Source organism: Raphanus sativus, chromosome 1, assembly GCF_000801105.2.
Source record: "Raphanus sativus cultivar WK10039 chromosome 1, ASM80110v3, whole genome shotgun sequence".
NCBI classification, from domain to species: Eukaryota; Viridiplantae; Streptophyta; class Magnoliopsida; order Brassicales; family Brassicaceae; genus Raphanus; species Raphanus sativus.
In genome coordinates, this window is record NC_079511.1 from 7870356 (window position 1) to 7894163 (window position 23808).

Sequence of the window (23808 nt, forward strand, 5' to 3'; positions counted from 1 at the left end):
AATTCCTTATTTTATATATTTAAAATATTTATCAAGAATATTGAATTAATTAAATGTCATAATTATTAAAATTGTATAGTAAAAATCTATCATATGTGTGAATACTCTGAAAAGGATATACAATTGAATATTTCAAAAGAAAGTTTTTTTTTTTGAAAAAAAATCAAAAGAAAGTTGAGAGCGCAGCGATTGCGGTTGCGGTTGCGGGAGTTTGCGGGAGCGGATGGTTGCGGTTTTAAGCGTTTTCTAGAGATTTGTACGACTGGTACAACTGTTAGAAATTGTTGAGTTTGTGGTCCCAACAATTGCTCTTATGACTGGTAAACTACCAAACGCAACATCTGCTAAATAATAATTTAACAATATTTACATTTTATGTAATTATAAAAATATTAAAAATTATAATAATATGATAAATATAAAATTTATATTTATAAAATCATATTATTAAATTTAAAAAATTTATAGAAAATATTTTAGTTTTAAATTTTTATAATATAAATTGAAATAAAATATGAATACATTTTACAATTTCTATTCTTTCAATTTAAAATTTTTATTGAATATTTTTAGTATTATTTTTATTTATTCTGTTTTTAAAGAAAAAAATTTTACCCTCCCGCAACCGCCCGCAACCGCAAACGCTAGCTGGAACCAGCTTTGATTTTAAGAGGTTTGGAACGGTTTGAAGCGATTTGTAGCGTTTTCTGTGATTGTTTCAAAACGCCAACAACCGCTATGAACCGCAAAAGCAGCGTTTGCGGGTGGTAGCGGGAAAACCAGTCAACCCCTTAATCACTACCATCCGCTTAGAATGCTTACATTTTATAATTACGATAGAGAACATAATTCAAAATAAAAATAAAAATATGTAAGTGGTTTAGTAAGACTTCTGATACTGTTGAGAGGGGTTCGCTATTTCAATGTTGTAATTGCCATGGAAGATCAAAATTTATTTCTAGATCAGGTCTGAGTTGCTGTTAGGAGATTGTTCATACAAGTTTTAAAATGATTATAAAAATGTTTCAACAATTTAATAGTAAATTTTTTTTTTCACAAATTGGAATAGTATTATAATGGGCCAAGCCCAATAAACGGCCGAAGCCCGAATACACCAAAAGTTTACAACAAGTCCAAATGACTACGGGCTAAAGAACAAAAACAAACAACATAAGCCCAAAGCCCACAACCCGAAACCGGACGACCCAGCCGGATTGCGGATCAAGGATGCTGACCCGACACGTGGAGAGATCTTCACCGTTTCCATGGCACGTGTCTGCATCGCTTCGACTTGACCGCTTCCGTCGCACCGCCGCCGGAGTAACACCAACAGCATCCTCGTTCACCGGAGCTCTGAAACCGACAAGCCTCCAGCGAACCCATCATCGTTCTTCACCGCCGTGTCTTCACGCCGGGGAGTTCACTCTCCCTTCGAGATCTCTTCCGGCTTTGCACCACATCAAACCCGTTGACACGCGACTTGAGAACCCTAGCTCACTTTCCTCGAAAGTCGTCACCACGCCGTAGATCTACTTCTACCACCGCAGTGACCCAAATCTCTTTCCTTCCTCAAGGAGCCTCCATCAGATCTCGGGAGCTCATCTTGAGAGGAAGCGATTCTCCTCCACACATAGATCCAACGAACCGACAAGAAAAGAAAAAGAAAAGAGGTAGAGAAACCCTAATAATGCCGCCGCCGCCTTCAGCAAGAGTAGACGACGCGGAAGCTAGAGCCGGCCGTTCCCCTTTGACTGAAAGGAGCCACGCCGGCGACACGAACCGAACGCCCATCGCGAAAAGGATGCGACGCCGGGAGCAAAAGCCGAGCGCCCACCGCAAGGAGGATGCGACGCCGGAACCAAACGGTAAAACAACTTGCAGGGGACTGGATTGTTATCTAAAACCAAGGCCGGACCGACGGTGGCTGAAAAAGCCCACACCGTCGGCCGAATTTAACGGTCGCTGGAGTTGTCGCTCTTTCTCTCTCTTTCTCGCTCTTCAAATGTCAATTCAAAAATTTTATAGTAAAATTATAAAGTGAAATATTTTTTTAGATATAGAAGACAGATAAAATATACCTAGATTACAATCATATAGTTCTTCTTTTGTCAACTGGAAGATTTAAATTTAACCAACTTTTAAAGTAAACCATAAAGGGACGAAATGTCAAAAGAAAATTAAATAAGAAAATTAAAACGTGGGAAACTATAAAAATAAATAACAAATTTCCCAAAGAAAAAGAATAAAAGATGACAGTCTTCGAGTGGAGATGGTGACGAAACAGCGTCGAAGTAGCAAATTCGTAAAGCGAAGTTCACAATCTCTGACGTTCAAGTGAAAAAAAGCGCGCTTTCACCAAACTCTCAACTCCTTTCTTAAATAAATGCCACAGACTTCGATCATATGTTCTTAATTCATTCCCCTTCAAAACCAAGTTCTCACCTTTATGTTCTCTTTCTCATTCTGGGTTCAGTGTTGGTGAGGTGTGAGAGTAATCAAGTTCTCACCTTTCGTCTCTTTCTCGTTCTGGGTCCAGGTTTGGTAAGCTGTGAGTGTGAGGGCTTCAAGTTATCACCTTTTTCTCTTTCTCGTTCTGGGTTCAGGGCTGGTGTGGTGTGGTGTGAGGGTTTCAAATTTTCAGTCTTGATACGTCTATTGAGAGATTTCATCACAGATGATGAATCTTGGGTTAGTCGAAATTACTCTGCTTTGCTGTCTCTTTGTCTCTTTCCGTATTGATTCCGTCTCCTCTCTAAACTCGGAAGGTTCGGCTTTGCTTTCGCTTCTCAATCACTTCGACGCGGTACCAATTGAAGTAAACTCGACGTGGAAGAAGAACACATCTGAAACCACTCCGTGTCACTGGTTTGGTGTCACTTGTGATAAACTAAGTAACGTCGAGATTCTTAATCTGAGTACGTCTGGTCTTTCAGGGCAACTAGGTTCTGAAATCGGGGAGCTTAAGAGCTTGTTCACTCTGGATCTGAGTGGCAATAGTTTATCTGGTTCTCTACCTTCCAGTTTAGGTAAGTGTACCTTACTTGACTACTTGGATTTGTCTGATAATAGATTTTCCGGAGAGATTCCAGACAGTTTCGGTAGCATGAAGAACTTGAGGCTTGTGTATCTTACTTCAAACTCTTTCAGTGGTGAGTTGCCTCAATTCTTGTTCCAGCTTCCCTTGTTAGAAGTGCTGAATCTTGAACGCAACAATCTTACCGGTTTGATTCCTGCAAGTGTTGGTGGGTTGAAAGAGCTTGTAGATCTCACCTTATCTCACAATGAGTTGTCTGGTCCCATCCCTGAGTCTATTGGGAACTGCAGTAAGCTGGAATATCTCTACTTGAACAAGAACAAGCTAAATGGTTCTTTACCGGAAAGTCTCAACCTGCTCAAGAATCTAAACGAAGTGTTTGTCAGTAACAACAGCCTTGGAGGCAGGATTCGTTTCGGTTCAAGAAAGTGCAACAAGTTGGTGAAGTTAGACCTCTCCTACAATGATTTTGAAGGTGGTATTCCTCCTGAGATTGGCAATTGCAGTAACCTTGAGGCTTTGCGCATCATCGACTGCAACTTAACTGGTAACGTTCCATCATCCTTGGGTATGTTAAAGAAGGTTACTGAAATAAACCTTGGAGATAATCGTCTCTCTGGGAATATCCCTCACGAGCTTGGGAACTGCAGCAGCTTACATACTTTGAAGCTGAACGGCAACCAGCTCCAAGGAGAGATACCACCTGCATTGGGCAAGCTAAGGAAGCTACAAAGTCTGGAGCTTTTCGAGAACAAGCTGTCTGGTGAGATTCCTATCAGCGTGTGGAAGATTCAGAGTCTGACACAGATGGTCGTTCACAACAACACTCTCACCGGGGAACTACCAGTTGAAATTACTGAGCTGAAGAATCTCAAGAAGCTTTTGATGTTTAACAACAGCTTTTATGGAGGGATACCTATGAGTTTGGGCTTGAATAGAAGCTTAGAGGAGGTGGATCTTATTGATAACAGATTTACAGGGGAGATACCTCCCAATCTCTGCCATGGACAGAAGTTGAAGTTTTTTAACTTGGGTTCTAATCAGCTTCATGGTAGCATACCACCGTCTATTGGTCAGTGTAAGACACTCGAGAGAATCTGGCTTGGAGGAAACAAGCTTTCTGGTGTTCTTCCGGAGTTTCCTGAGACTCACAGTCTTGAGTTTGTGGAAATCAAAGGCAACAACATTGAAGGATCCATCCCTCGCAGCCTGGGAAGCTGTAAAAAGCTCCAGACAGTCGACTTTTCTCAAAACAAACTCACTAGTCTAATACCTCAAGAATTGGGGAATCTGCAAAACCTGGGACGGTTGAATCTTTCACACAACCGCCTGGAAGGTACTCTGCCATCTCAGCTATCAGGCTGTGTGAAAATGCTGGAGTTTGATGTCGGCTCCAACTCACTTAACGGTTCTGTTCCTTCAAGTTTCAGCAGCTGGAGAAGCTTGACTACTTTGGTTCTCAGCGATAATCAGTTCTCAGGAACCATTACACCGTTCTTGGCAGGGCTTGACCGCCTGTTACATCTCCGGGTAGCTCGAAATGCTTTTGGAGGAGGTGAGATTCCTTCCTCTCTTGGCTTATTAAAGCACCTGAACAGCTTAGACCTCAGTGGAAACGGATTCACCGGTGAGATTCCAGCCTTTCTTGGGGGTCTTGTCGATCTCTTACGTCTCAACATATCCAATAATAAGTTGACAGGGAACTTATCTGTTCTTCAAAGTCGTAGTTTCTTTCAGCTTGATGTCTCTAATAATCAGCTCACTGGTCCAATACCGGAAATGCTGATAAATAGTTCATCAGTATTCACCGGAAACCCAAGCCTCTGCATTCAACGTTCTCACTCAGTAAGTGCACTGATCCGTAAAGAGTTTAAAACTTGCAAAGGTCAAGAAGCCAAACTAAGCACCTGGATGATTGCTCTTATAGCAGTTGGTTCCTTTCTATCTGCATTGGCTTTGATCTTTGCTCTAGTTTTTATTATTATCTGCTGCAAAAGAGGAGTCAAGACGGAAGACACTCCTGTCCTCGACGAGGAAGAAGGCCTTTCCCTCTTGCTTAACAAAGTTCTCACAGCCACTGAGAATCTAGACGACAAGTACATCATCGGAAGAGGAGCTCATGGAGTTGTTTACAAAGCCTCGTTAGCCCCAGGCGAAGAATACGCCGTGAAGAAACTCATCTTTGCAGAAAGCGTACGTGCAAACCAGAATATGAAGAGGGAGATCGAGACGATCGGGCAAGTCAGGCACAGGAACCTCGTTCGGTTGGAAAGGTTTTGGATCAGAAAAGAAAACGGCCTGATGCTGTACAAGTACATGCCCAATGGAAGCCTACACGACGTTCTGCACAGAGGTAACCAAGGAGAAACGGTTCTTGACTGGTCTACACGGTTCAACATAGCCCTTGGGATCGCACACGGGCTAGAGTATTTACACCATGACTGTCATCCAGCAATCATCCACCGTGACATCAAACCAGAGAACATACTCATGGACTCGGAGATGGAGCCTCACATTGGAGATTTCGGATTGGCTAGGATTCTAGATGACTCGACTATTTCAACAGCAACCATCACAGGCACCACTGGTTACATTGCACCAGGTATACACTTACTTACTTCTCAGCATAACATTTATTCATATTTTGATTACTGTTGGCTTAATCATTGTCTGAACTTTTGCTATCAAACAGAAAATGCGTACAAAACGGTGAGATGCAAGGAATCAGATGTTTATAGTTATGGAGTTATTTTGCTCGAGCTGATAACGGGAAAGAGAGCAGTCGACAGATCTTTCCCTGAGGAGACAGATATCGTGAGCTGGGTCAGATCTGTGTTAAGCAGCTACGAGGATGATGACGATGATACTGTTGGTCCAATCGTTGATCCAAGGCTTGAGGATGAGCTTCTGGATACAAAGCTTAGAGAACAAGCAATTCTACTTACAGACTTGGCACTTGTGTGTACAGACAAGAGGCCAGAGAACAGACCGTCAATGAGAGATGTGGTGAAAGAGTTGACTGATGTGAAAGATCTTGTGAGAAGCACTTCTGGCTCAGTTCAATAGTTTCAGTATTTTACAGGTTTATAGTAGCAGTAAGAGTGGAGAGTATCTTGATATTATATCTGTAACTACTAATACTGATATATTATAAAGTAAGGATTAGTAATACTGAAGATCTGAGAATGCCTATTTTTATTGTGTAAATAAAAAATGTTGGGAGTAATAGGTTACAACAACAACCGGATGTATCCAAAAATGCCTATTTTTATTGTGTAAATAAAAAATGTTGGGAGTAATAGGTTACAACAACAACCGGTGCTTACCATAGGATGTGGAACCGTTTGGTGTCTCCCTGGAGCCTTATGCATTTGCCTTGATTAGTCTGAATGCATCATCGTCTTCTTGCCCTTGTAACAAAGAGATAGCGAGAGTAGGAATTAAATGATTCACTTCCATTAGCCAATTTTAGTAATGCTTGAACATTACTACGGACAAAGAGAAGCTCACTATCTAAACCTTTTCTCTTTGTAGCTCTTCTGTCTCTTGATAATCTTTTGAGATCCACCTCAGGTTGTAATAATTTTAACTTGGACCATTGCCTTTAGCAGCAAATATGGTTTACCTGTAGGTAACTTGTAAGTCACTCTTCAAACATATTGACAGAACAAGAACAACATCCAAAATGTGTGTCCGAAAGAATTGAGAGTACGTCGGTTATTAGAAGCTCAACAACAAATGGGCAGATTTGGGCCTAAACAACAGCTAATATAATATACATGGGCCTGTTAAGCCTTATTATCTTAGTTTATTTTAATATCCAAGAGACATCATTTTCCTTTACAACGTTTGGTTAGGTTTTGTCCAATCTTTAACTAATCTCCGCCTTTCATGAGCAGATGATGTTGGGGTTGGTAATTCCGTCTTCATCAACACTATCTCCGGCTAAGTCCTCTTCTATCAAACGCCATGAACCATTAATAACGGTTGGATAAGCTTTGTTTTGTATAAAATTGTCTCTCCTTTTGTTCTCGCTAAGCAACCTGTATTTTTGTCTTGAGAATCTCACTTTTAAAATTTTGGTAGGAACGAAACAGTAGGATTGAATCAGATCTATCTTGGTCATAGTGATAATATATGGAGATTGTTTGATTACGTTGGTGATTATAAAGAGCTTCTCCACATGTAAAAGAAGATTCACATATGAAATAAGGTCAGAGGAATAGTGGAACGCAGATTACGTAACTAGAAAACTAGAAATGTAATGGTAACTGGATTTATTATGGGGAGAATGATTTGTGAGGTATATGTTTTTTTTAATATGGTCATGCTTGATTGAGTAACTTTTGCTTTAAAACTAGTGTACTGTAAGAGGAAGAGAAGCCACAGAAAAAAACTGATTAGAAAATAGGCAAATCCATTATCTACATTTAATAATGGATTGTTAAGTTTTAGTATTATGATTAACCTAACATCATTCCACTGTATCACTTAAACCTAACCTAATCTACCTTTTATGATTAAATCTCCTCGAAAATAGTGTAGAAAGTCAAATGGAATTCGTTATACGACCTTTTCCCTTCGTTTTATACTAATTTTAGTTTCCTTGTCTATTGCAAATCATTGATCTTGTTAATTAGGCTTCTAAAGAGAACATAACACCATGTTCTTTTTTGTTTTTGTTTTGCTTTGCTAGGGTTATCTCCTGGGGTTGTTCATCATGCGATTGTGGAAGCTGAGGGTATTAGTCTTCTTTGGATCTAATACTCTTCCATTGGTAGAAATGTTTAAGTTATCGACTAATTGACATGTTTTATAACCCCTTGCGAAGTTAAATGTTAGAGATATTATTGCTTCATTGATCTTCAACACTGAATTGATTTATGTTAATAGTTTTGTAAATTTGATTGTAGGATAGCCATGAAGTAGTTAATTTTAGGATTTTCAACATCAAATCAATGAAGTAATTACTTCTCAGGATTATTAGTAGTAATTAAGTGTAGATAATACATTAACTACACTTATCTACAAGTATTAATATCATGTAATAAGCTACAAATTTCATCTCATTCGTTTTGCATCAAAAGTTAATGTACATGCATTAAGAAATTTCACTTGAATGTTAAAAAAGAAAAAAAATCACTTGAATGCTATAACAATTGAGTATTACATTTAGATTGAATCCTAACAAATATATAAGTATATATGTGATGTGTAGATGCATAAGTTTACATTTTAACATGACAATGAATGTTTTTGTACGAGCTCTTGCCAGTAATTTAACTCATGCGTTTGCACTTTTAAGATCTATTCTCCTATATATCATTAGATCCATTCATCATGTATTGGTAGTACATATACAAGGTTTATTAAACTAACTGATTTCATCATCATAAAATTACTTATGGTTGCCTGTGATTTGTTGCACTAGTTTTCTTCCAGACATATATATTTTTTCTGTTCTTTGACAACAAATGCGTGATCATCTCCTAGAAATTAGGTTTCACCCATCAGCTAGTCTCCCTCTCTTGAAGGCTGTAAGATAATTTCTCTTGTATATTGTTCTCTACAAGCCTCCTATATTATGTCTTCAAATTCTCAACTTTTAGCGTTTTGCCAGTTAATCATATGTAGATATATCTTAACTGGTGGTGGTGGGTACGTACTATGGAGATTTTTTTAATTACATTGGTGATTAATGAGCTTCTCCATAAGAGAAGATGTCACAGATTAAATATTGTTGGAGAAACATTGACTGCCGGAGGTAGAAATCTAACCGTAACTGAAATTATTATGGAAGACCATGATGAGTTTTCTAGTAGAGATTATGATCATATTATATTTTTACTTTTTTCAGGTCATGCTTGATAAATGGGTATCTTTTTGCTTCGGACTAGTGGGGACTGTAAGAAGATGAAGGCCACTAATTTACATAAAGAAAAGAAACCGATTATTCGATGACTCTCTAAGAAGTCAAGCTATTTTCTTCGTTTTATAGCTTTCTTGTGTATCGTATTCATATGTCACTGGGTCTTGTTAGACTTCTTAAGGGAAATTATAACATGAAGCTTTTTTTTTGCTTTTCCAGGGTTATTTACTTAGGTTGTTCAGGTGCTCATGCGGTTTCTGGAGGCTGAGGATATTATTAGTCTCCTTTGGATATGGTATTCTTCCCATTGGTAAGAACTAAAAGAAGGGTTTACGTTTTCAAACATGATATTGACACGTTTTCTTGACACCTTAAGAGTTAACTTATGTTAGATATTATTGCTCCATATAACATAATTGCTTATCTCTTGTCCATCTACTTTACTTCATTGAGTTTCAACATGAAATAGATTTAGGTTTATATTGCTTGCATATATATGTTACGTATTTATATATTTTCTAGATATATACTGGCATACGATATCAATGAAGTATAATATTTAATGGTAGGGTTTTCAAATTGAAATCAGTCGTAGTGAATAGTAGAAAAACCAATACCTGCAATTCATTACGACTAATAATATAATGGAACGAGTTCTGGATTCGATATAATGATTTATTCATCCAATTCCTTTTGAACTTTATCCAAACTGAGTTGCGTTAAGAAATTTCATTTGAATGCTATAACTTGTATACCATTTGGATGACAAATTTTTGTTTGAATATGAGTTTGCATTTTAGTATGCGTGCATGTCAGCATCTTAGCGCATGTGTTTGCGCTTGTACTTCTCGACAGTTCTTAAGAATTGTTTCTCCTGTAAATTACTTCTATCTATCATGTACTGGTTATATTTTTCTAGATGATTAATCTAATTGATTCAGTCACCATAAAAGTTCTGTATTTACACTATCTCGACATATTTGTTTTGTTTTCCGACATGCTTTGTTTCTCTTTGCCAACGAAGAAAAAAAAAACAAATTCTTGGCGTGTTCTTGGCAAAATATGATCCATTATCTATCTTTTCAGCAATATGCAAGTACCAGATATACATTTGAAGCTGCTGGAAATTTTATCCAAAAATTTGTTGTATATATCTAGTATACACTTCTACGTAAAAAATGTGTATGGTTCGTGTAATGGCTTTCTTAACTAATTAAGACAATGAGACCTTCGGAAATCAAAAATTTATTGTCAGGTTGGAGTGTATGTGTAACGTTAAAAAACAATACCGTAATTGTATATGTACGAATACAAACTCACGACAATGTAAAAAAAGAGTTGTAATAGGTGCTTCAGATTATAGTAGTGTGCCACTGACATATATTACTTAGCAAATTTGTTCATTTGTAAGGCTTAACCGCTTAATATATATATAAAAGCTTTATTTTACTACTCGACTACTGCTTGGGATGTTGACTTTTTCCATTATTCATGTTCTACGTCTCTATCTATATGTTATTGCGTATAATGAATTTGATATGATACTGTACTAATAATAACAAATTTCTCACACATGTATGTAAAACAGAATTTTTTTAATTCAATGACTCCAGACAAAAGAACAGTCAGAAGTTTGGTATTATTCTTAACATTTTTCACCAAAAAAAGGTTTGGTATTAATTGGAATGTTTATCTCAAACCATTCAAATTTTGAAAGTCATATATACATATATGTATACATATTATTTTTATTGTTTAAAATGGAAGAAAAAGATTTTTTTTTATGTTTCAGTCAAAAGTTGCAAGACAAAACTGGTAATAACATCAATGGCTATTATGAGATTCATTGAATAATACAAAAGAAAATCTAATGTTGTTTATGACTCAAATTGTAGACGGTTAAGATGAATTAAGCTAGATCTAATGGCTCGTATTCTTCTTGTAGACAACACCCTATCGTGTTGAAATCCTTTTAAATAGAGACGCTCTCTTATGTTGTTCGTCACTACCAACTATCAATAATCAGCATATTTGTTCTCAACATATTCTATCAATATATTTTTTTTTCTGTTTCTTTAATCACCGATCTCTGTTTTTCTTCTTTCATTTTGAAAGCTGAGCTACTTCTTAATCCTTGTCTTTCAAAGGTACGAGCTGATTGGTTACTTTTCTCTTTAATGTATAGTTCATGTTGAATTCGCTATATAACTTACTTATCTTTTTTTTTGTTTATTATATGTGTATTTATTTTTGCTGATGTTATCATTGAGACTATATTTTGTAAAATATGATTTAAATACAAATTTCAGATTTAATTTTCTCTTATCTCTGTATTTTATTCTTTTATAATCATCCTATCAATAGTTGATTATCCTTTACTTTTAAGAAAGTAAAATGCAAAGTGAAAGTAGTATCGTTAATACATTGGTTTTCACTGTAATTCAGATCTAAATATGTTGGTATGTAGTTTAATAATTAGTATGCGGTTTAAATATTGTGAAGATAAGATCGAACATTGAACTTGATATGTTTTTTCCAGGTAGACCATTTCTAGTCTTTTATTCTTGAAGTTTTGAGATTGAAAAAAAAATAAGAAAATTAGGAAAATAAGAAAAAAACAAGATTTTTTCTTACAAAAAATAAGATTTTTTTCTTTAAAAATAAGACTTAAAAAAAAATATTTTTATCAAAAAATAAGTTTATTGAGATTGTACTCTTATCAGAAAGTAAATTTGATGTTTTTTGTTATGATTGTATGTATATATGTAGTGCTATTTGTTTTGATAATCTTTTCTCTAAGCATTTATCACTGAGATTAGAATAACAAGAAGATTTAATGGTTGTTTTAGTCTTAGATAAGATTCATAATTGGCTTCGAAACATTAACAGCTATATGATGAACTTTGATCAACCCTTATTTTTTTTTTCTTAATGCAGGACTTATTTTGCAATGGATAAGTCTACTCCATTTCCAATCGAAGCTACACCGTTCAGCTACTTAATTCCGAGCTTTGCTGACGATGACAACAATCAGATGGAGAACATCTCATCACCAACTTTTCAAGGAGTTACACCACTTCAAACCGTTGGTGACAATGAGACCCATTACACAGCAACACCTCCCATTCCTATAGCCTCGCTGCTTCAACCCGCTGATGAGGAAGCCTACAATACACCAGCACCCTCGGAACCTATATTAGTGGCCACACCGCTTCATTTCTTTGCACCATCCGACGAATCCAACTCTGTTAATGTTGATCCCAGCATAGGTCCTAGCAAAAGAGGACGAGGCCGACCAAAGGGTTCAAAAAATTCAAAGACGTCCAAGAAGAAGATGGAAACGTGTCAACCCAACAACGAAATGGTTGCATCTGGTGATAATGATGAAACTCACAAAACGTCATTATCCCCGCATCATCTAGTGGACACCAATCCTCTAGCTATTGTACCTTACGATTACTCCAACAACAACAACTCTTTGGCTGATGACGATGTTGCTCCGAGTAGCGGTCTTATTAAAAGAGGACGGGGCCGACCAAAGGGTTCAAAGAGCGCCAAGACACCTATGAAGAAGCTGAAATCCCATGATCCTGAGGACAAAACGGTAGTATCTTGTCCGACCTTGGACGTGATGATAACCGAAGAGGAGAAAGAAAATGGGAATCAAGAGCTGGTGGATTCGGTTCTGATGCGCTTCGACGCCGTCAGACGTCGCTTAGTCCAAGTAAACTGTGGTAAAGCTGTGCTTACAACTGCCTTCAGTAGCTTTAACAATCTGGGTGTCAGGACTAATAGGAAGAAGAGACTCGGTCCGGTTCCAGGAGTAGAAGTCGGAGCTATATTCTATTACTGGGGAGAGATGTGTTTAGTTGGACTCCATACTCAGATGCCTGCTGGTATCGACTATCTACTTGCAAAAGATGGTGCAACGGAAGGGTTAACAACAAGCGTAGTTACATCGGGTCATTACAACGATAAAACTGACGAACTTCACACTTTAGTGTACACCGGGCAAGGAGGAACGGATAAGGATGGTAAACCTAGAGATCAAGAGCTTAAAAGAGGAAACCTCGCGTTGAAAACGAGCAAAGAGAAAGGAAACGACGTCAGAGTGATAAGAGGTGTAGAAGATCCAGACGATAGCAAGAGAAAAATATATATCTACGATGGTCTCTATGTGGTATCCGATTATTGGACAGAAAAAGGGACCACTGGATTTGATGAATACAAGTTTAATCTTGTGAGAAAGCAAGACCAGCCTTCTGGTTATGCCACTTGGAAGCTAGCTGAAGAGTGGAGGAAGCGTGGTTTGACTCATGAGGATCCGAGAAAGGGTTTTGTATTTGAAGATCTTTCTCTTGGAAAGGAGAAGTTACCAGTTCCGGTCGTGAATGAGATCGATGAGAACGACAAGGACTGGCCTCATGACTTCACCTACATCACCTCTCCGATAAGTTTAAGTACCCTGGACGACGTCGTTATGAACCATCAACCTCATGCATGTGACAATTGTCAAGGTCAGTCGTGCGGAGATCCAACGTGCCCATGCATTCAAAGAAACGGCGGCGTTTTACCGTACGATAACCGGATTTTGATCTGTCGTAAACCGATGATTTACGAATGCGGCGACTTGTGTTCTTGTCCTCCGGACTGCAAGAACAGGCTAACTCAAGGCGGTTTGAAGATCCGGGTGGAATTGTTCAAGACAGAGAGATGCGGTTGGGGGCTACGTTCGTGGGAGCCGATACGAGCTGGGACTTTCATCTGCGAGCTGGTCGGCACGGCTAAGAGAAGAGACGAAATAGAGGAAGACGACGAGTACGTCTTTGACACCTCTCGATTTTGCAAAAACTTTACGTGGAACTACGAACCTGAACTTGTGGGTGAAAACTGCTGGGACCAAGTATGTGAAGCTTTTGAACTTCGGTCGGAAATCTTGGTCAGCGCTAGATGGACTGGTAATGTTAGTCGGTTCATGAACCATAGCTGCTCGGCTAATGTTATGTGGCAGCCTGTTGAGTTTGAAAAAGATGGTCAGCCTTCGGTTCGTATTGCATTTTTTGCAAAGAAGCATATACCTCCGTTGACGGAGTTGAGGTATGATTATGGAATGTCTTATGATACTGGAGAGGTTGATGAAGATGGGAAGCGGATTTTTATAGGTAAAAAGGATTGCTTATGTGGTTCAGAGAAGTGTCGTGGTTCTTTTGAGTGAGGTTGAACTTTTTATTATTATTGTTGTTGTCCTTTTTTTTCTTTTGCCTGTTGTTGTTTTGATTATTGTGGTTTTGTATTAAGAGGGTGAAGTCTTTATGACTGGCACCTAACTCTATCTTTTGCATCAATATAAGTTGTGTTTCATTAAAAAATGGTCTTGTATTTCTCTTTTAACTATTAATCATATTGTTTACTTATGTTATTTCTTTATTAGTTGGATTTATATCATAAGAAATACAAATTATGTTTAAGTTAATTTAATAGATGTACTAAGTGGTTGTCCATAAATTCACAGGTATAATATTGTATGAACATTTAGTATGCTTGTCAAAGTACTTTGACAACAAATATACATAAGTAATTATCATATTAATAATAACAAATACTTGTAAAAATATATATTTTCTCCAACACATATTGTGTATCTTCTTCGGCTTCTTCTCATTTTTCTCATTATCATTTCATTATTTTTATTAAACTTTATTAATGTTTTCTATTTTTTTACATATTTTATACCAAATATGTATTTTCTCGCTAAATAGTATTTTAAGCCGTACTAAAGAGATTGTAAAACTTTGACAACAAAGAGATGGTTAGCGAAGTTGAAAATAAGTTTTTTCTTACAAAAATAAGATTTTTCTTACAAAAATAAGATTTTTTTCTTACAAAAATAAGATTTTTTCTTTAAAAATGAGGATTTAAAAATTAACTCTTATCTATTGTATTAACATAAGTTGTGTTTCATAAAAAATGGTCTTGTACCATAAGAAATCCAAATCCAAACCATTTATTTCTAATCATATTATTTACTTATGTTATTTCATTATTAGTTGGATTTGTATCATAAGAAATCCAAATAATGTTCAAGTTGATTTAGTAGATGTATATTTTATCTTTAATTAAAGGAAGTACTTTTTATTGTTAATTCATTATTATCGGTTTCTGTGTTGTTGTGTGATGGCTTAGTTTCAGAAAGGTATTTACTTGGGATTTGGTGTTACGTTTCAGTAGTGTTGTTGTCCTTGTGTGTCAGCTATGAATACAGAATCCCAAAAGAGAGAGCATGGTACGGTAAAATCTACCATAAACTGACAACTATTCTTGTGGAGGTGGACAATTTGGCTTCTCAGGTAAACATTTTGCTAGTTTTTAGGGATGAGTGCATCAGAATTATTCTCTACGTTTCCTTGGGATGTGTTTTGGTGATTTAAAGTAAAGAGTACTAGGATATGGGTTCTCTTGGTTTTCTTATGTTTGACTGGGTAAAGCTTCTTTGAGTTCAAGTGATCCTACGGGATTGGATTATGCAAGGGATAAACCAGAGAAAGTTATGGAGGATCAAGATGAGTTCTTCATCGAAGACTTTGATGCTTCTCATACGACATGACATTTCGTGAAGACTCCTCAGATTTTGACGACAATTTGCTTTATGCAGCTCGTGACAGGACTACGCAGCTCAGATCATTCAACGTCCTCCCTCTCTCAAACAAAACATGGTTTCAACAGTAATGGATAGTTTTCAAACAAGTAGCCATATATTATAGTTCCATCCTGTAGAAGAAGAAAGCAAACATCTTCATGATCATACCATTTTGTTTACTGCTCTTACAATCCATTGATTCCTAATATGGTTCGGAGATGCGGACATGGGTGTTGATGTGATGAACACTAAGAAACATGCAACAACATCTCCAGACCCTAAAAACTCAGAGTCAAACGTGCCATTTGCATCAGAAGATTATGAGTGGTAGATATTGTAATGATAAGATTCAGAACCCATCTGCGCAGGTTCCGACTGTCATGTGATGCTTTAAAGCTAGAACCAATCTGTTTCTTCTAATATAAGAAAAAACAAATTCTTCTCATTGCCCCATTGTAGTTTCCTTTACTGCTCTAAACAATAGATTTGTTCTAGCAGTTGATTAGAGGAAGACATCTACACAGTTCATTCTTCTGTACAGTAAAACATCCTAATACAGAAAACAATCCAATTGGGGAGAGAAAGTCATCCGACTTAGAAATAACCTAACAGTCATATTAAAAGAGAGCACAACATGACGGCTCTGACTCTAAAGCTAAACACTATCTTGACTTGTCAGCTCTAATTACCAGTATCTGATCCACGTCCAGAGGAGCTGTCACTGTCAGAATCTGCAGACCAAAAAAAGAAGAGTGATGTGAGTCGTGATGCTGATAAGGTGGATGAAAAGAGCTGACACAGAGAGTTTCAACATTTACCACTAGAGCTAGATCCCGAGTCACTGCTGGAACTGTTAGAACTACTTGATCCACCTGCCTTGTTTTCTTGCCGAGTAGGAGAAGAGATGCGAATAGCTTTCCCTGGTTAGAATTAATCATATTATATTCCATTGGGTTTTCCTTCGTTGTGTGTGAATAAATACTAACTACATCCCAGTTTGGTATGAGCTGGTGACCTAAAACCTTACCTGATTCAGTAACTCTCGATGTTTCTGTGCCAGTTGCTAGAGCGGTCTGTGAAAGCAAAAGAAAGAAACAAATAATGTTAGCCAAAAATCAATAAAAGCATACAGACCTGAAATAAACGAACATTTGCCTATGGAAACAAATCTAACCGGTTCTTGGATAATGTTGTGAGCAGATTCAGCATCTCTTTCCGAACCAAACCCCTGATCCTCCTTTTTATTATTGCTCAAGCTCTCCTTATACCCAGTCACAAAACTATAAAGCTCCCAAAGCGTTTGGATTTCAAGACTATCAATATCCAGCTCAATCTCATCATCCTGCTGAGAGAGATCCGGATTGCTCTTCTTTACAATCTGAACAACCGTTTCCAGTTTGTCATAAGGCAAGTCCTGAAGCTCTTCGCTGAGTCTCCGTTTCTCATCCATCGTCAGGTCCCTAACATCAACAGGCGCCTCCTCCTCATCTCCTTCAGGCTTCTCAACGGCAGTAGTAACGACAGTTTCAGGTTCCAACGGTGTCGTCACAGACTCCACTATCTCCAAAGTCATATCTTCAAGCACCGCAGGCGGAAGAGAAGGAGGAGGAGGAGGAGGAGACGGGGAAGGTGTAGGAGCTGGTAATGGCTCTACAACAGGAGCAGGAGGACGAGGTAACGCAACATGTTTGATCTCCCTCCTGCCAAGATTATGATACTGCAGTTCGATAGGAACCCATTTCTCCTCAAACAAGCTCAACAGAAACTTAGCCATGCTATGCACCTCATGCCCAACGGGGTTATACAAAACCGCATTGTTAAAAGTAAGCCTAACATCATCAGCGAAATCCAACGGCGAATCATACAAACCTTCCCCTAGCTTAGCCTTCACCGTACCCAAATCCATAGGCTCCTTAACAATGGTGTGGTAATCGTGCAAGCCGAAACCTTTAGCATCAACGGGGACATTGAACACCCACCCATCCTTGTGCTTCATCAACTTCGCAAGCAGATTGCTACACTTCTTGAAAATCTGAACCGTACCTTTATCACCTCCACCTCTCTTAACTCCGTTGCCTGTTTTCAGCTTCTTGTTTCGCCCTTTACCCGTCGTAAAGTTCCCGCCTTGGGGATGATCGAACCGCGCGATCAAGCTTCGAACTTCGTCGAGCTCGGCGGTTAGTCTCCGCTTCAAGCTCCTGACTTCGAGCTTCGAAATCGAGCTCAAGGCGACCTTCAGCATGGGAGGAGGAGGACGTCGTTCTTCGTCGGCCTCCGGCGCCTCCGACGACGCGAACGGGTTGGTGGACGGAGAGAGGAGGGCAGGGGATCGCGCGTGTTGAGGAACGGGCATTGGCTTGGCCCGCCTGTGCTGCTGCTTCGTCGTCGCCGTCTTCGAAGCTCCACCGATTGAAGACATTTTCTAGGGTTTCGAATTGAGGATCGAAAGAGGGGGGTCGAATCTACATGAAGATCAGTGTCTCGATTTTGAAATGACGAAAACCCTAGGGAAGCAATACTGGCGAGAATAGCGAGTCAGCTCACGCGCTTGAAACTCACGCGCCACTTCCATAAATTTATACTCTCCTATATAAAATCCTCCTTTTGTTTTCTGAATGATACTTTACTTAAGCAAATTGTTAACACTAGACTCCAGTTTATACACTTGTAGTCTTTGCACTGTAGTGTTCAAGTATAGCTTCGGTGAGGATAAGATCCAACTTGTTCACGGTGGTAACTATATTGTTGGAACTTTTAATCATCTATACTTTTCTTCTGGTCTAAAGATGGCAATCAACGATTTGGCCTCAGAACTCAATAACAAATCAATCATCAATGGGAGAATTACCAATTGTGACTCAAAACTTGGAGTCAAACCCAAAAGAGTACCCCAACTTGGGTCAAAGGCAAAAGTAACTTAAAAGGCTATTGAAATTACAACTATCTCCTTGTGAACAAACAAAAAAACGGATTTTTTTTTACGTTTCTACCCCTCGCAAGTCGTCTGTAAACAGACGACTTGAAAATAAGTCGTCCAGACGACTTTAAGTTAAGTCGTCTGGACAGTTATTCTTAAACATAATTTAAAAATTTTGTAAAAAATATTTTGATAAGTGAAAAATTGGAATTATGTAATTAACATATGTCTTAAGAGATATAAATTAATATATAACAAATTTCAATTGTTTTCAGCCCAGATGAGTGAAAGTAGTGAGTCATGATATTCTTTAGTTTATGTTTCATCAACATATGTTGTAGTATTGTATGTGTTCTTAGGGTTAGATTTTGGAAAGCATTAAAACCGTTTTTGAAAATTTTTAAAATTACCTAGGCGTGTTCGTTTCTGTGTATAGTAAACACTATTGAAGTATAATTTGATTTTATAACGTGGTTAGTAAGTTAATTTAGTCATTTTAGTTTAGGGGTTCATTTTAGGGTATTGGACGACTTAATATTTAGTCTTCTGTTCCCAGACGACTAAATATTAGGTCGTCTGATGTACATTATCAGCCAGAATAAGTCGTCTAAACCGGACCAAACCTTAAAGTTTACCAATGTACTTTTAAAGCTAACCGGATTATTTACCCAATATATAAGGTGATTTTTTTTTTTTTTTTTTTCATTTTCCGCGAACAGAAACCCTAACAGTTCTCTCTCACCGGCGATATCAAAGGCGATTCGAATTCCCACTATTTCCGAACAACCATCGTTCTCAACGTCGGCTATCTATCTCACTTCATTCTCACCGTTGTCGCCGCAGCTTCTTCTAACCCTAGCGCCGCCGATTCCTCTAAACCCTAGCGCCCCCGCTTCCACTATTTCCGAACAAACCGTCGCCCTCGCCACCGTGCTCACCAACGTTCTCACCGCCGCTTACTCTAAACACTAGCTAGCACCGCCGTTTCTTCTAAACCCTAGCGCCGCCGCTTCTTCTAAACCCTAGCGCCGCCGCTTCTTCTCTGTAAACCGTAGCGCCGTTTCTCTGTAAACCCTAACGCCGGTAAGTCATCAAACTCGTGGAAAAGATGAACATAAAACGTTGTCTCTTTCAATTTACTCATTCTCACCGTTTCACGTTTATTTTTTCAGATCTATAACCACAATGACGAGTACTCGAACTCCTTCTGCGACTAATCAGGTCCGCTTGAAATTTTTCTACTGGAAGACTTGTAAGTAAGTCGTCTGGAAAGTCTTCAACCTGGACGACTTAGTACGTCCATTTGGAAGACTTTCCAGACGACTTAAATATAAGTCGTCAACTAAGTCGTCCAGTTGGACGACTTTCTAGACGACTTATATTTAAGTCGTCTACTAAGTCGTCTGGAGTAACAATTAAGGCGTGATTGATTTAGCTTGTGTTCTGACTTCTATTGTTGTCTTTGATTATTTTGCAGACAAAAAGGATGGATATTCCAGAACTCCCCCGTAGGTTATACACATTAGGGGAAGAGCCAGAACCCCACAATAGCATTTCGTATCATACGGATAACACGAAGTTGCATACTGCTCTTAGGGAAGCTCTCACTGATGCTGAATTTGAAGAGCTCAAGGAGTCGAGATTGGGAGTTTTCATCAAGTTCAAGGAGCAGGGATTTGGTTGGGCTTCAAGGCTGGTTCACCACTTGCTCGGTTTAAAGCTGGACATTAAGAAGAAGTACGAGATGTGGTGTCTCGTTGGTCCAGAACCTGCGAGGTTTTCACTGTTAGAGTTTGAAAACATCACTGGTCTAAACTGCGACTACATCGAGGACCTTGAGACACCAGAATGTGAAGTTACCCCACAGATGGTTTCTTTCTGGGAGATGATGGGAGTTCATCGGGAAGCTGGGCCAAGTACTGATCAGATAATAGCAGCACTGAAGAGATGCGGGGATTGGTCCAGGGAAGATCGCAAGCGACTCGCGTACCTTTCCATCTTCACTGGATTCATTGAAGGGAAAAAGTTCTCAAGCGCTACACGAGCTACTCTCGCAAGGCTAGTGATGGATTTAGAAAGGTTTGAGAATTATCCATGGGGGAGAGTCGCGTTTAAGGTGCTGATGGACTCTTTGTGGAACAAAGATATTACTGGCTGTTACACCGTGGATGGCTTTATACAAGTTCTTCAGGTCTGGGCGTACGAAGCTATTCTGGGATTGGGTGCTAGTATTGGTCTACCCAGAGCAAACAGTCCGTCTCCACCGATTCTGGCTTACGACGGCAGCAGAGGCCGCAGATTCATGAAAGCTGCTATCTTGAGTCAGGTACCTTTCCATCTTCACTTAATTAAGTCGTCCGGAAGGTCTTCCAGCTGGACGACTTAGTAGACGACTTATTATAAGTCGTCTGGAAGGTCTTCCAGCTGGACGACTTAGTAGACGACTTATTATAAGTCGTCTGGAAGGTCTTCCAGCTGGACGACTTAGTAGACGACTTATTATAAGTCGTCTGGAAGGTCTTCCAGCTGGACGACTTAGTAGACGACTTATTATAAGTCGTCTGGAAGGTCGTCCAGCTGGACGACTTAGTAGACGACTTATAATAAGTCGTCTGGAAGGTCGTCCAGCTGGACGACTTAGTTGACGACTTATAATTAAGTCGTCTATTTAGTATTTTGTTTCAAATATCTAACTCGATTCTTCTTCTATTTACTGCAGACCCGCGTGATCAACTTTGTTGAGAAGGACATTAGTGAAATGTGGCCAAAATGGGACTCTGAGGTTGATGACGTGCCCGCGGAGAACATCATTAAAGTGATGTATGATCGGAGACCGTGGAAGTGGACCATGGATTGCTGGGAAGTCACTGGTACAAAACCCAAGTTTGTGACTCCATCGAAAAGAGCCAAAGAGATGGTTGTGGAGGAGGTGGAGGAAGACAATCAGAGACCTCGGAAGAAAGCTCGTAAAGAGGCTCCTAAAGAGGCTCCTAAAGAGGCTAGAGAAGAGGCTCCTACAGAGGCTACAGAAGAGGCTACAGAAGAGGCTAGAGAAGAGGCTAGTTGGGTGACCAGAGAGGAGTTAGAAAACATGTTCAAGGACTTAGGTGACATGATGAAAGAGGGGTTTAAGAAGTGCATCAGGGAGATTAGGAAGATCTCCGATAGATTGGAAGCTGTGGAGAAGAAGGTTGGTGTCACCAATCAGGCTACCCCTCAAGCCCCAGAAACCGGGTTAGTAAAAAACACCCTACCCCACAAGCCCCAGAAACCGGGGCTAGTAACAAACAGACTACTCCTCAAAAGGATCAGCCTCCACTTCAAACCAATCATCCTACTCCTCCCACCAGACAGCCTGCTCCTCAAAAGGCAAAGCCTACTCCTCAAAAGGCGAAACAGCCTGCTCCTCAAACTAAACAGCCTGCTCCTCAAACTAAACAGCCTGCTCCTCAAACGAAACAGCCTGCTCCTCAAACTAAACAGCCTGCTCCTCAGACGAAACAGCCTGCTCCTCAAACGAAAAAGCCTTCTCCACAAAAGAAACAGCCTTCTCCTCTGCCCAAAGAGGTTAATATCAAATCTTTAAGTCGTCTGGTCTTTGTATAGATTTGTAAATATATAAGTCGTCTGGAAGGTTTTCCAGCTGGACGACTTACAAATAAGTCGTCTGGAAGGTTTTCCAGCTGGAAAACCTTCCAGACGACTTATTTGTAAGTCGTCCAGCTGGAAAACCTTCCAGAAGACTTACAAATAAGTCGTCTGAACTCCAGCTGGAACCAAATCCTCTCCCAACTTTTATTTAAGTCGTCCAGGGTTAACTTGTTCTCTTTTATTGCAGAGATTGTTGCCGGAGGATACAGCAGATGAGGCGATCTCGGTATATAAGATCTTGCCGGAGGATAAAGCAGATGGTGTCACCTCCAAAGAGATTGTCCTCTCACTTCCACTGACCAACCGAGCTTCGCTTCCAACGATCAACAACCGAGCTTCGCTTCCACCGATCCAGCTTCAGCTTCAGAACCGAGCCTGGTTGTATTGGACCAAACAGCTCCCACTGCTTCTGTGCGTGCAAGGAGTGAACGAACGAAGAAACCTGCTCCCACGCAGATATCTCCTTATACGGCAGAGAGAAGGAAACTCCTTAGAGTGGGAAAGTATAATCCATTTCCCACACTAAACAGACCTAAGATGAAGGAGCTCGCTGATTGGTTGAAAACTGATCCGTAAGTGATTGCTTTACCCATAATAGCTTGATTTAGTCTACCAAAACTGATTGCTTTTTTGTTTGCAGTGATTATTTCACTAAGGAAGAGGACAAACCACGTACATCACCAACTTGGTGGTATCAAAAACTCCGGACATCCAAAGCATGGCTGGAAGACGTAGTAAGTCTTCTGCTTATCTTTAAGTCGTCTGGTAACTTGTCTTTGTATAGATTTGTAAATATATAAGTCGTCTGGAAGGTTTTCCAGCTGGACGACTTATTTGTAAGTCGTCCAGCTGGAAAACCTTCCAGAAGACTTACAAATAAGTCGTCTGGTAACTTGTCTTTGTATAGATTTGTAAATATATAAGTCGTCTGGAAGGTTTTCCAGCTGGACGACTTACAAATAAGTCGTCTGGAAGGTTTTCGAGCTGGAAAACCTTCCAGACGACTTATTTGTAAGTCGTCCAGCTGGAAAACCTTCCAGACGACTTATTTGTAAGTCGTCTGGAAGGTTCTAACTTGTATTATTTTATATGCAGCATATAGATGCTTGGATGAATGTGCTGAGGCAGAGGTATAAGGAGAACCCACAATGTTTCCGGAGCGAGCGAATGTGCTTCCTGGATCACAACTTTACCCAGTCTTGGAGAGAACAGTATCTGGTCTTCAAAACATCGTCGTCTGATCACAATGGTTTAGGAAAAATGCTACCTAGTGGGGCGGCGAGTTTGTATGACGGATCAATGCCTTCATTTTGCCAATCAAACAAGAAGTGGGGGGAGGACATTGATGATATCTATGCGCCACTGAACTTGGACAACAAACATTGGGTGGCTATTTGGATATCGATCCCTAAGAGGCACATAGTCGTCTGGGACAGCATACCTTCAACTACCATACCAGAAAGATGGGATGAGATAATGGAGCCTTTTCTCGAGATGGTCCCTTATCTGATTGTGGAGTGCGGAGACCAGATGCATGGGTTGGAGCGATACACTTATGAGAGACTCCTCAAAGATGTACCCACGGCCAACAATGGTGATTGTGGCGTGTACGCTGCAAAGTACATTGAATGTCATGCTCTTGGGGTCCCCTTTAGCCCTAAAGACTTTGCTAGGTCCAATGCGAAGACTATGAGGGATAC

General features: G+C 39.4%; 3 protein-coding genes across 24 annotated transcripts; 2 read left to right on the forward strand and 1 right to left on the reverse strand.

Annotated features, from left to right (window-relative positions):
- Positions 1–2263: 2263 nt before the first annotated feature.
- LOC108813947 (leucine-rich repeat receptor-like protein kinase PEPR2) lies at positions 2264–6220 on the forward strand. Of its 2 annotated transcripts, XM_057008754.1 has the most exons (3): positions 2264–2536; positions 2604–5636; positions 5727–6220. In XM_057008754.1, the coding sequence occupies exons 2-3, from the start codon at positions 2675–2677 to the stop codon at positions 6098–6100; spliced, it is 3336 nt and encodes a 1111-aa protein (XP_056864734.1). In that variant the 5' UTR covers positions 2264–2536; positions 2604–2674; the 3' UTR covers positions 6101–6220. The 2 variants fall into 2 exon arrangements, with proteins under 2 accessions (XP_056864734.1, XP_018442080.1); XM_018586578.2 differs by having other exon boundaries at positions 2264–5636.
- A 565-nt stretch (positions 6221–6785) lies between these two features.
- On the forward strand, positions 6786–14157 carry LOC108859549 (histone-lysine N-methyltransferase, H3 lysine-9 specific SUVH7). Of its 21 annotated transcripts, none has more exons than XM_057008789.1 (6): positions 6796–7247; positions 7731–7775; positions 7948–7997; positions 8655–8798; positions 8892–9213; positions 11841–14157. In XM_057008789.1, exons 5-6 carry the CDS (start codon positions 9152–9154, stop codon positions 14116–14118), a joined length of 2340 nt encoding a protein of 779 aa, XP_056864769.1. In that variant the 5' UTR covers positions 6796–7247; positions 7731–7775; positions 7948–7997; positions 8655–8798; positions 8892–9151; the 3' UTR covers positions 14119–14157. The 21 variants fall into 21 exon arrangements, 20 of the variants coding, with proteins under 20 accessions (XP_056864799.1, XP_056864801.1, XP_056864769.1 ...); XM_057008812.1 differs by having other exon boundaries at positions 8669–8798; XM_057008800.1 differs by having other exon boundaries at positions 7953–7997.
- A 1810-nt stretch (positions 14158–15967) lies between these two features.
- On the reverse strand, positions 15968–18172 carry LOC108840719 (transcription factor GTE5, chloroplastic). The gene is made up of 4 exons (XM_018613547.2): positions 16715–18172; positions 16568–16613; positions 16359–16460; positions 15968–16271 (listed from the first exon to the last, which is right to left on the reverse strand). Exons 1-4 carry the CDS (start codon positions 17957–17959, stop codon positions 16222–16224), a joined length of 1443 nt encoding a protein of 480 aa, XP_018469049.1. The 5' UTR covers positions 17960–18172; the 3' UTR covers positions 15968–16221.
- Positions 18173–23808: the final 5636 nt, after the last annotated feature.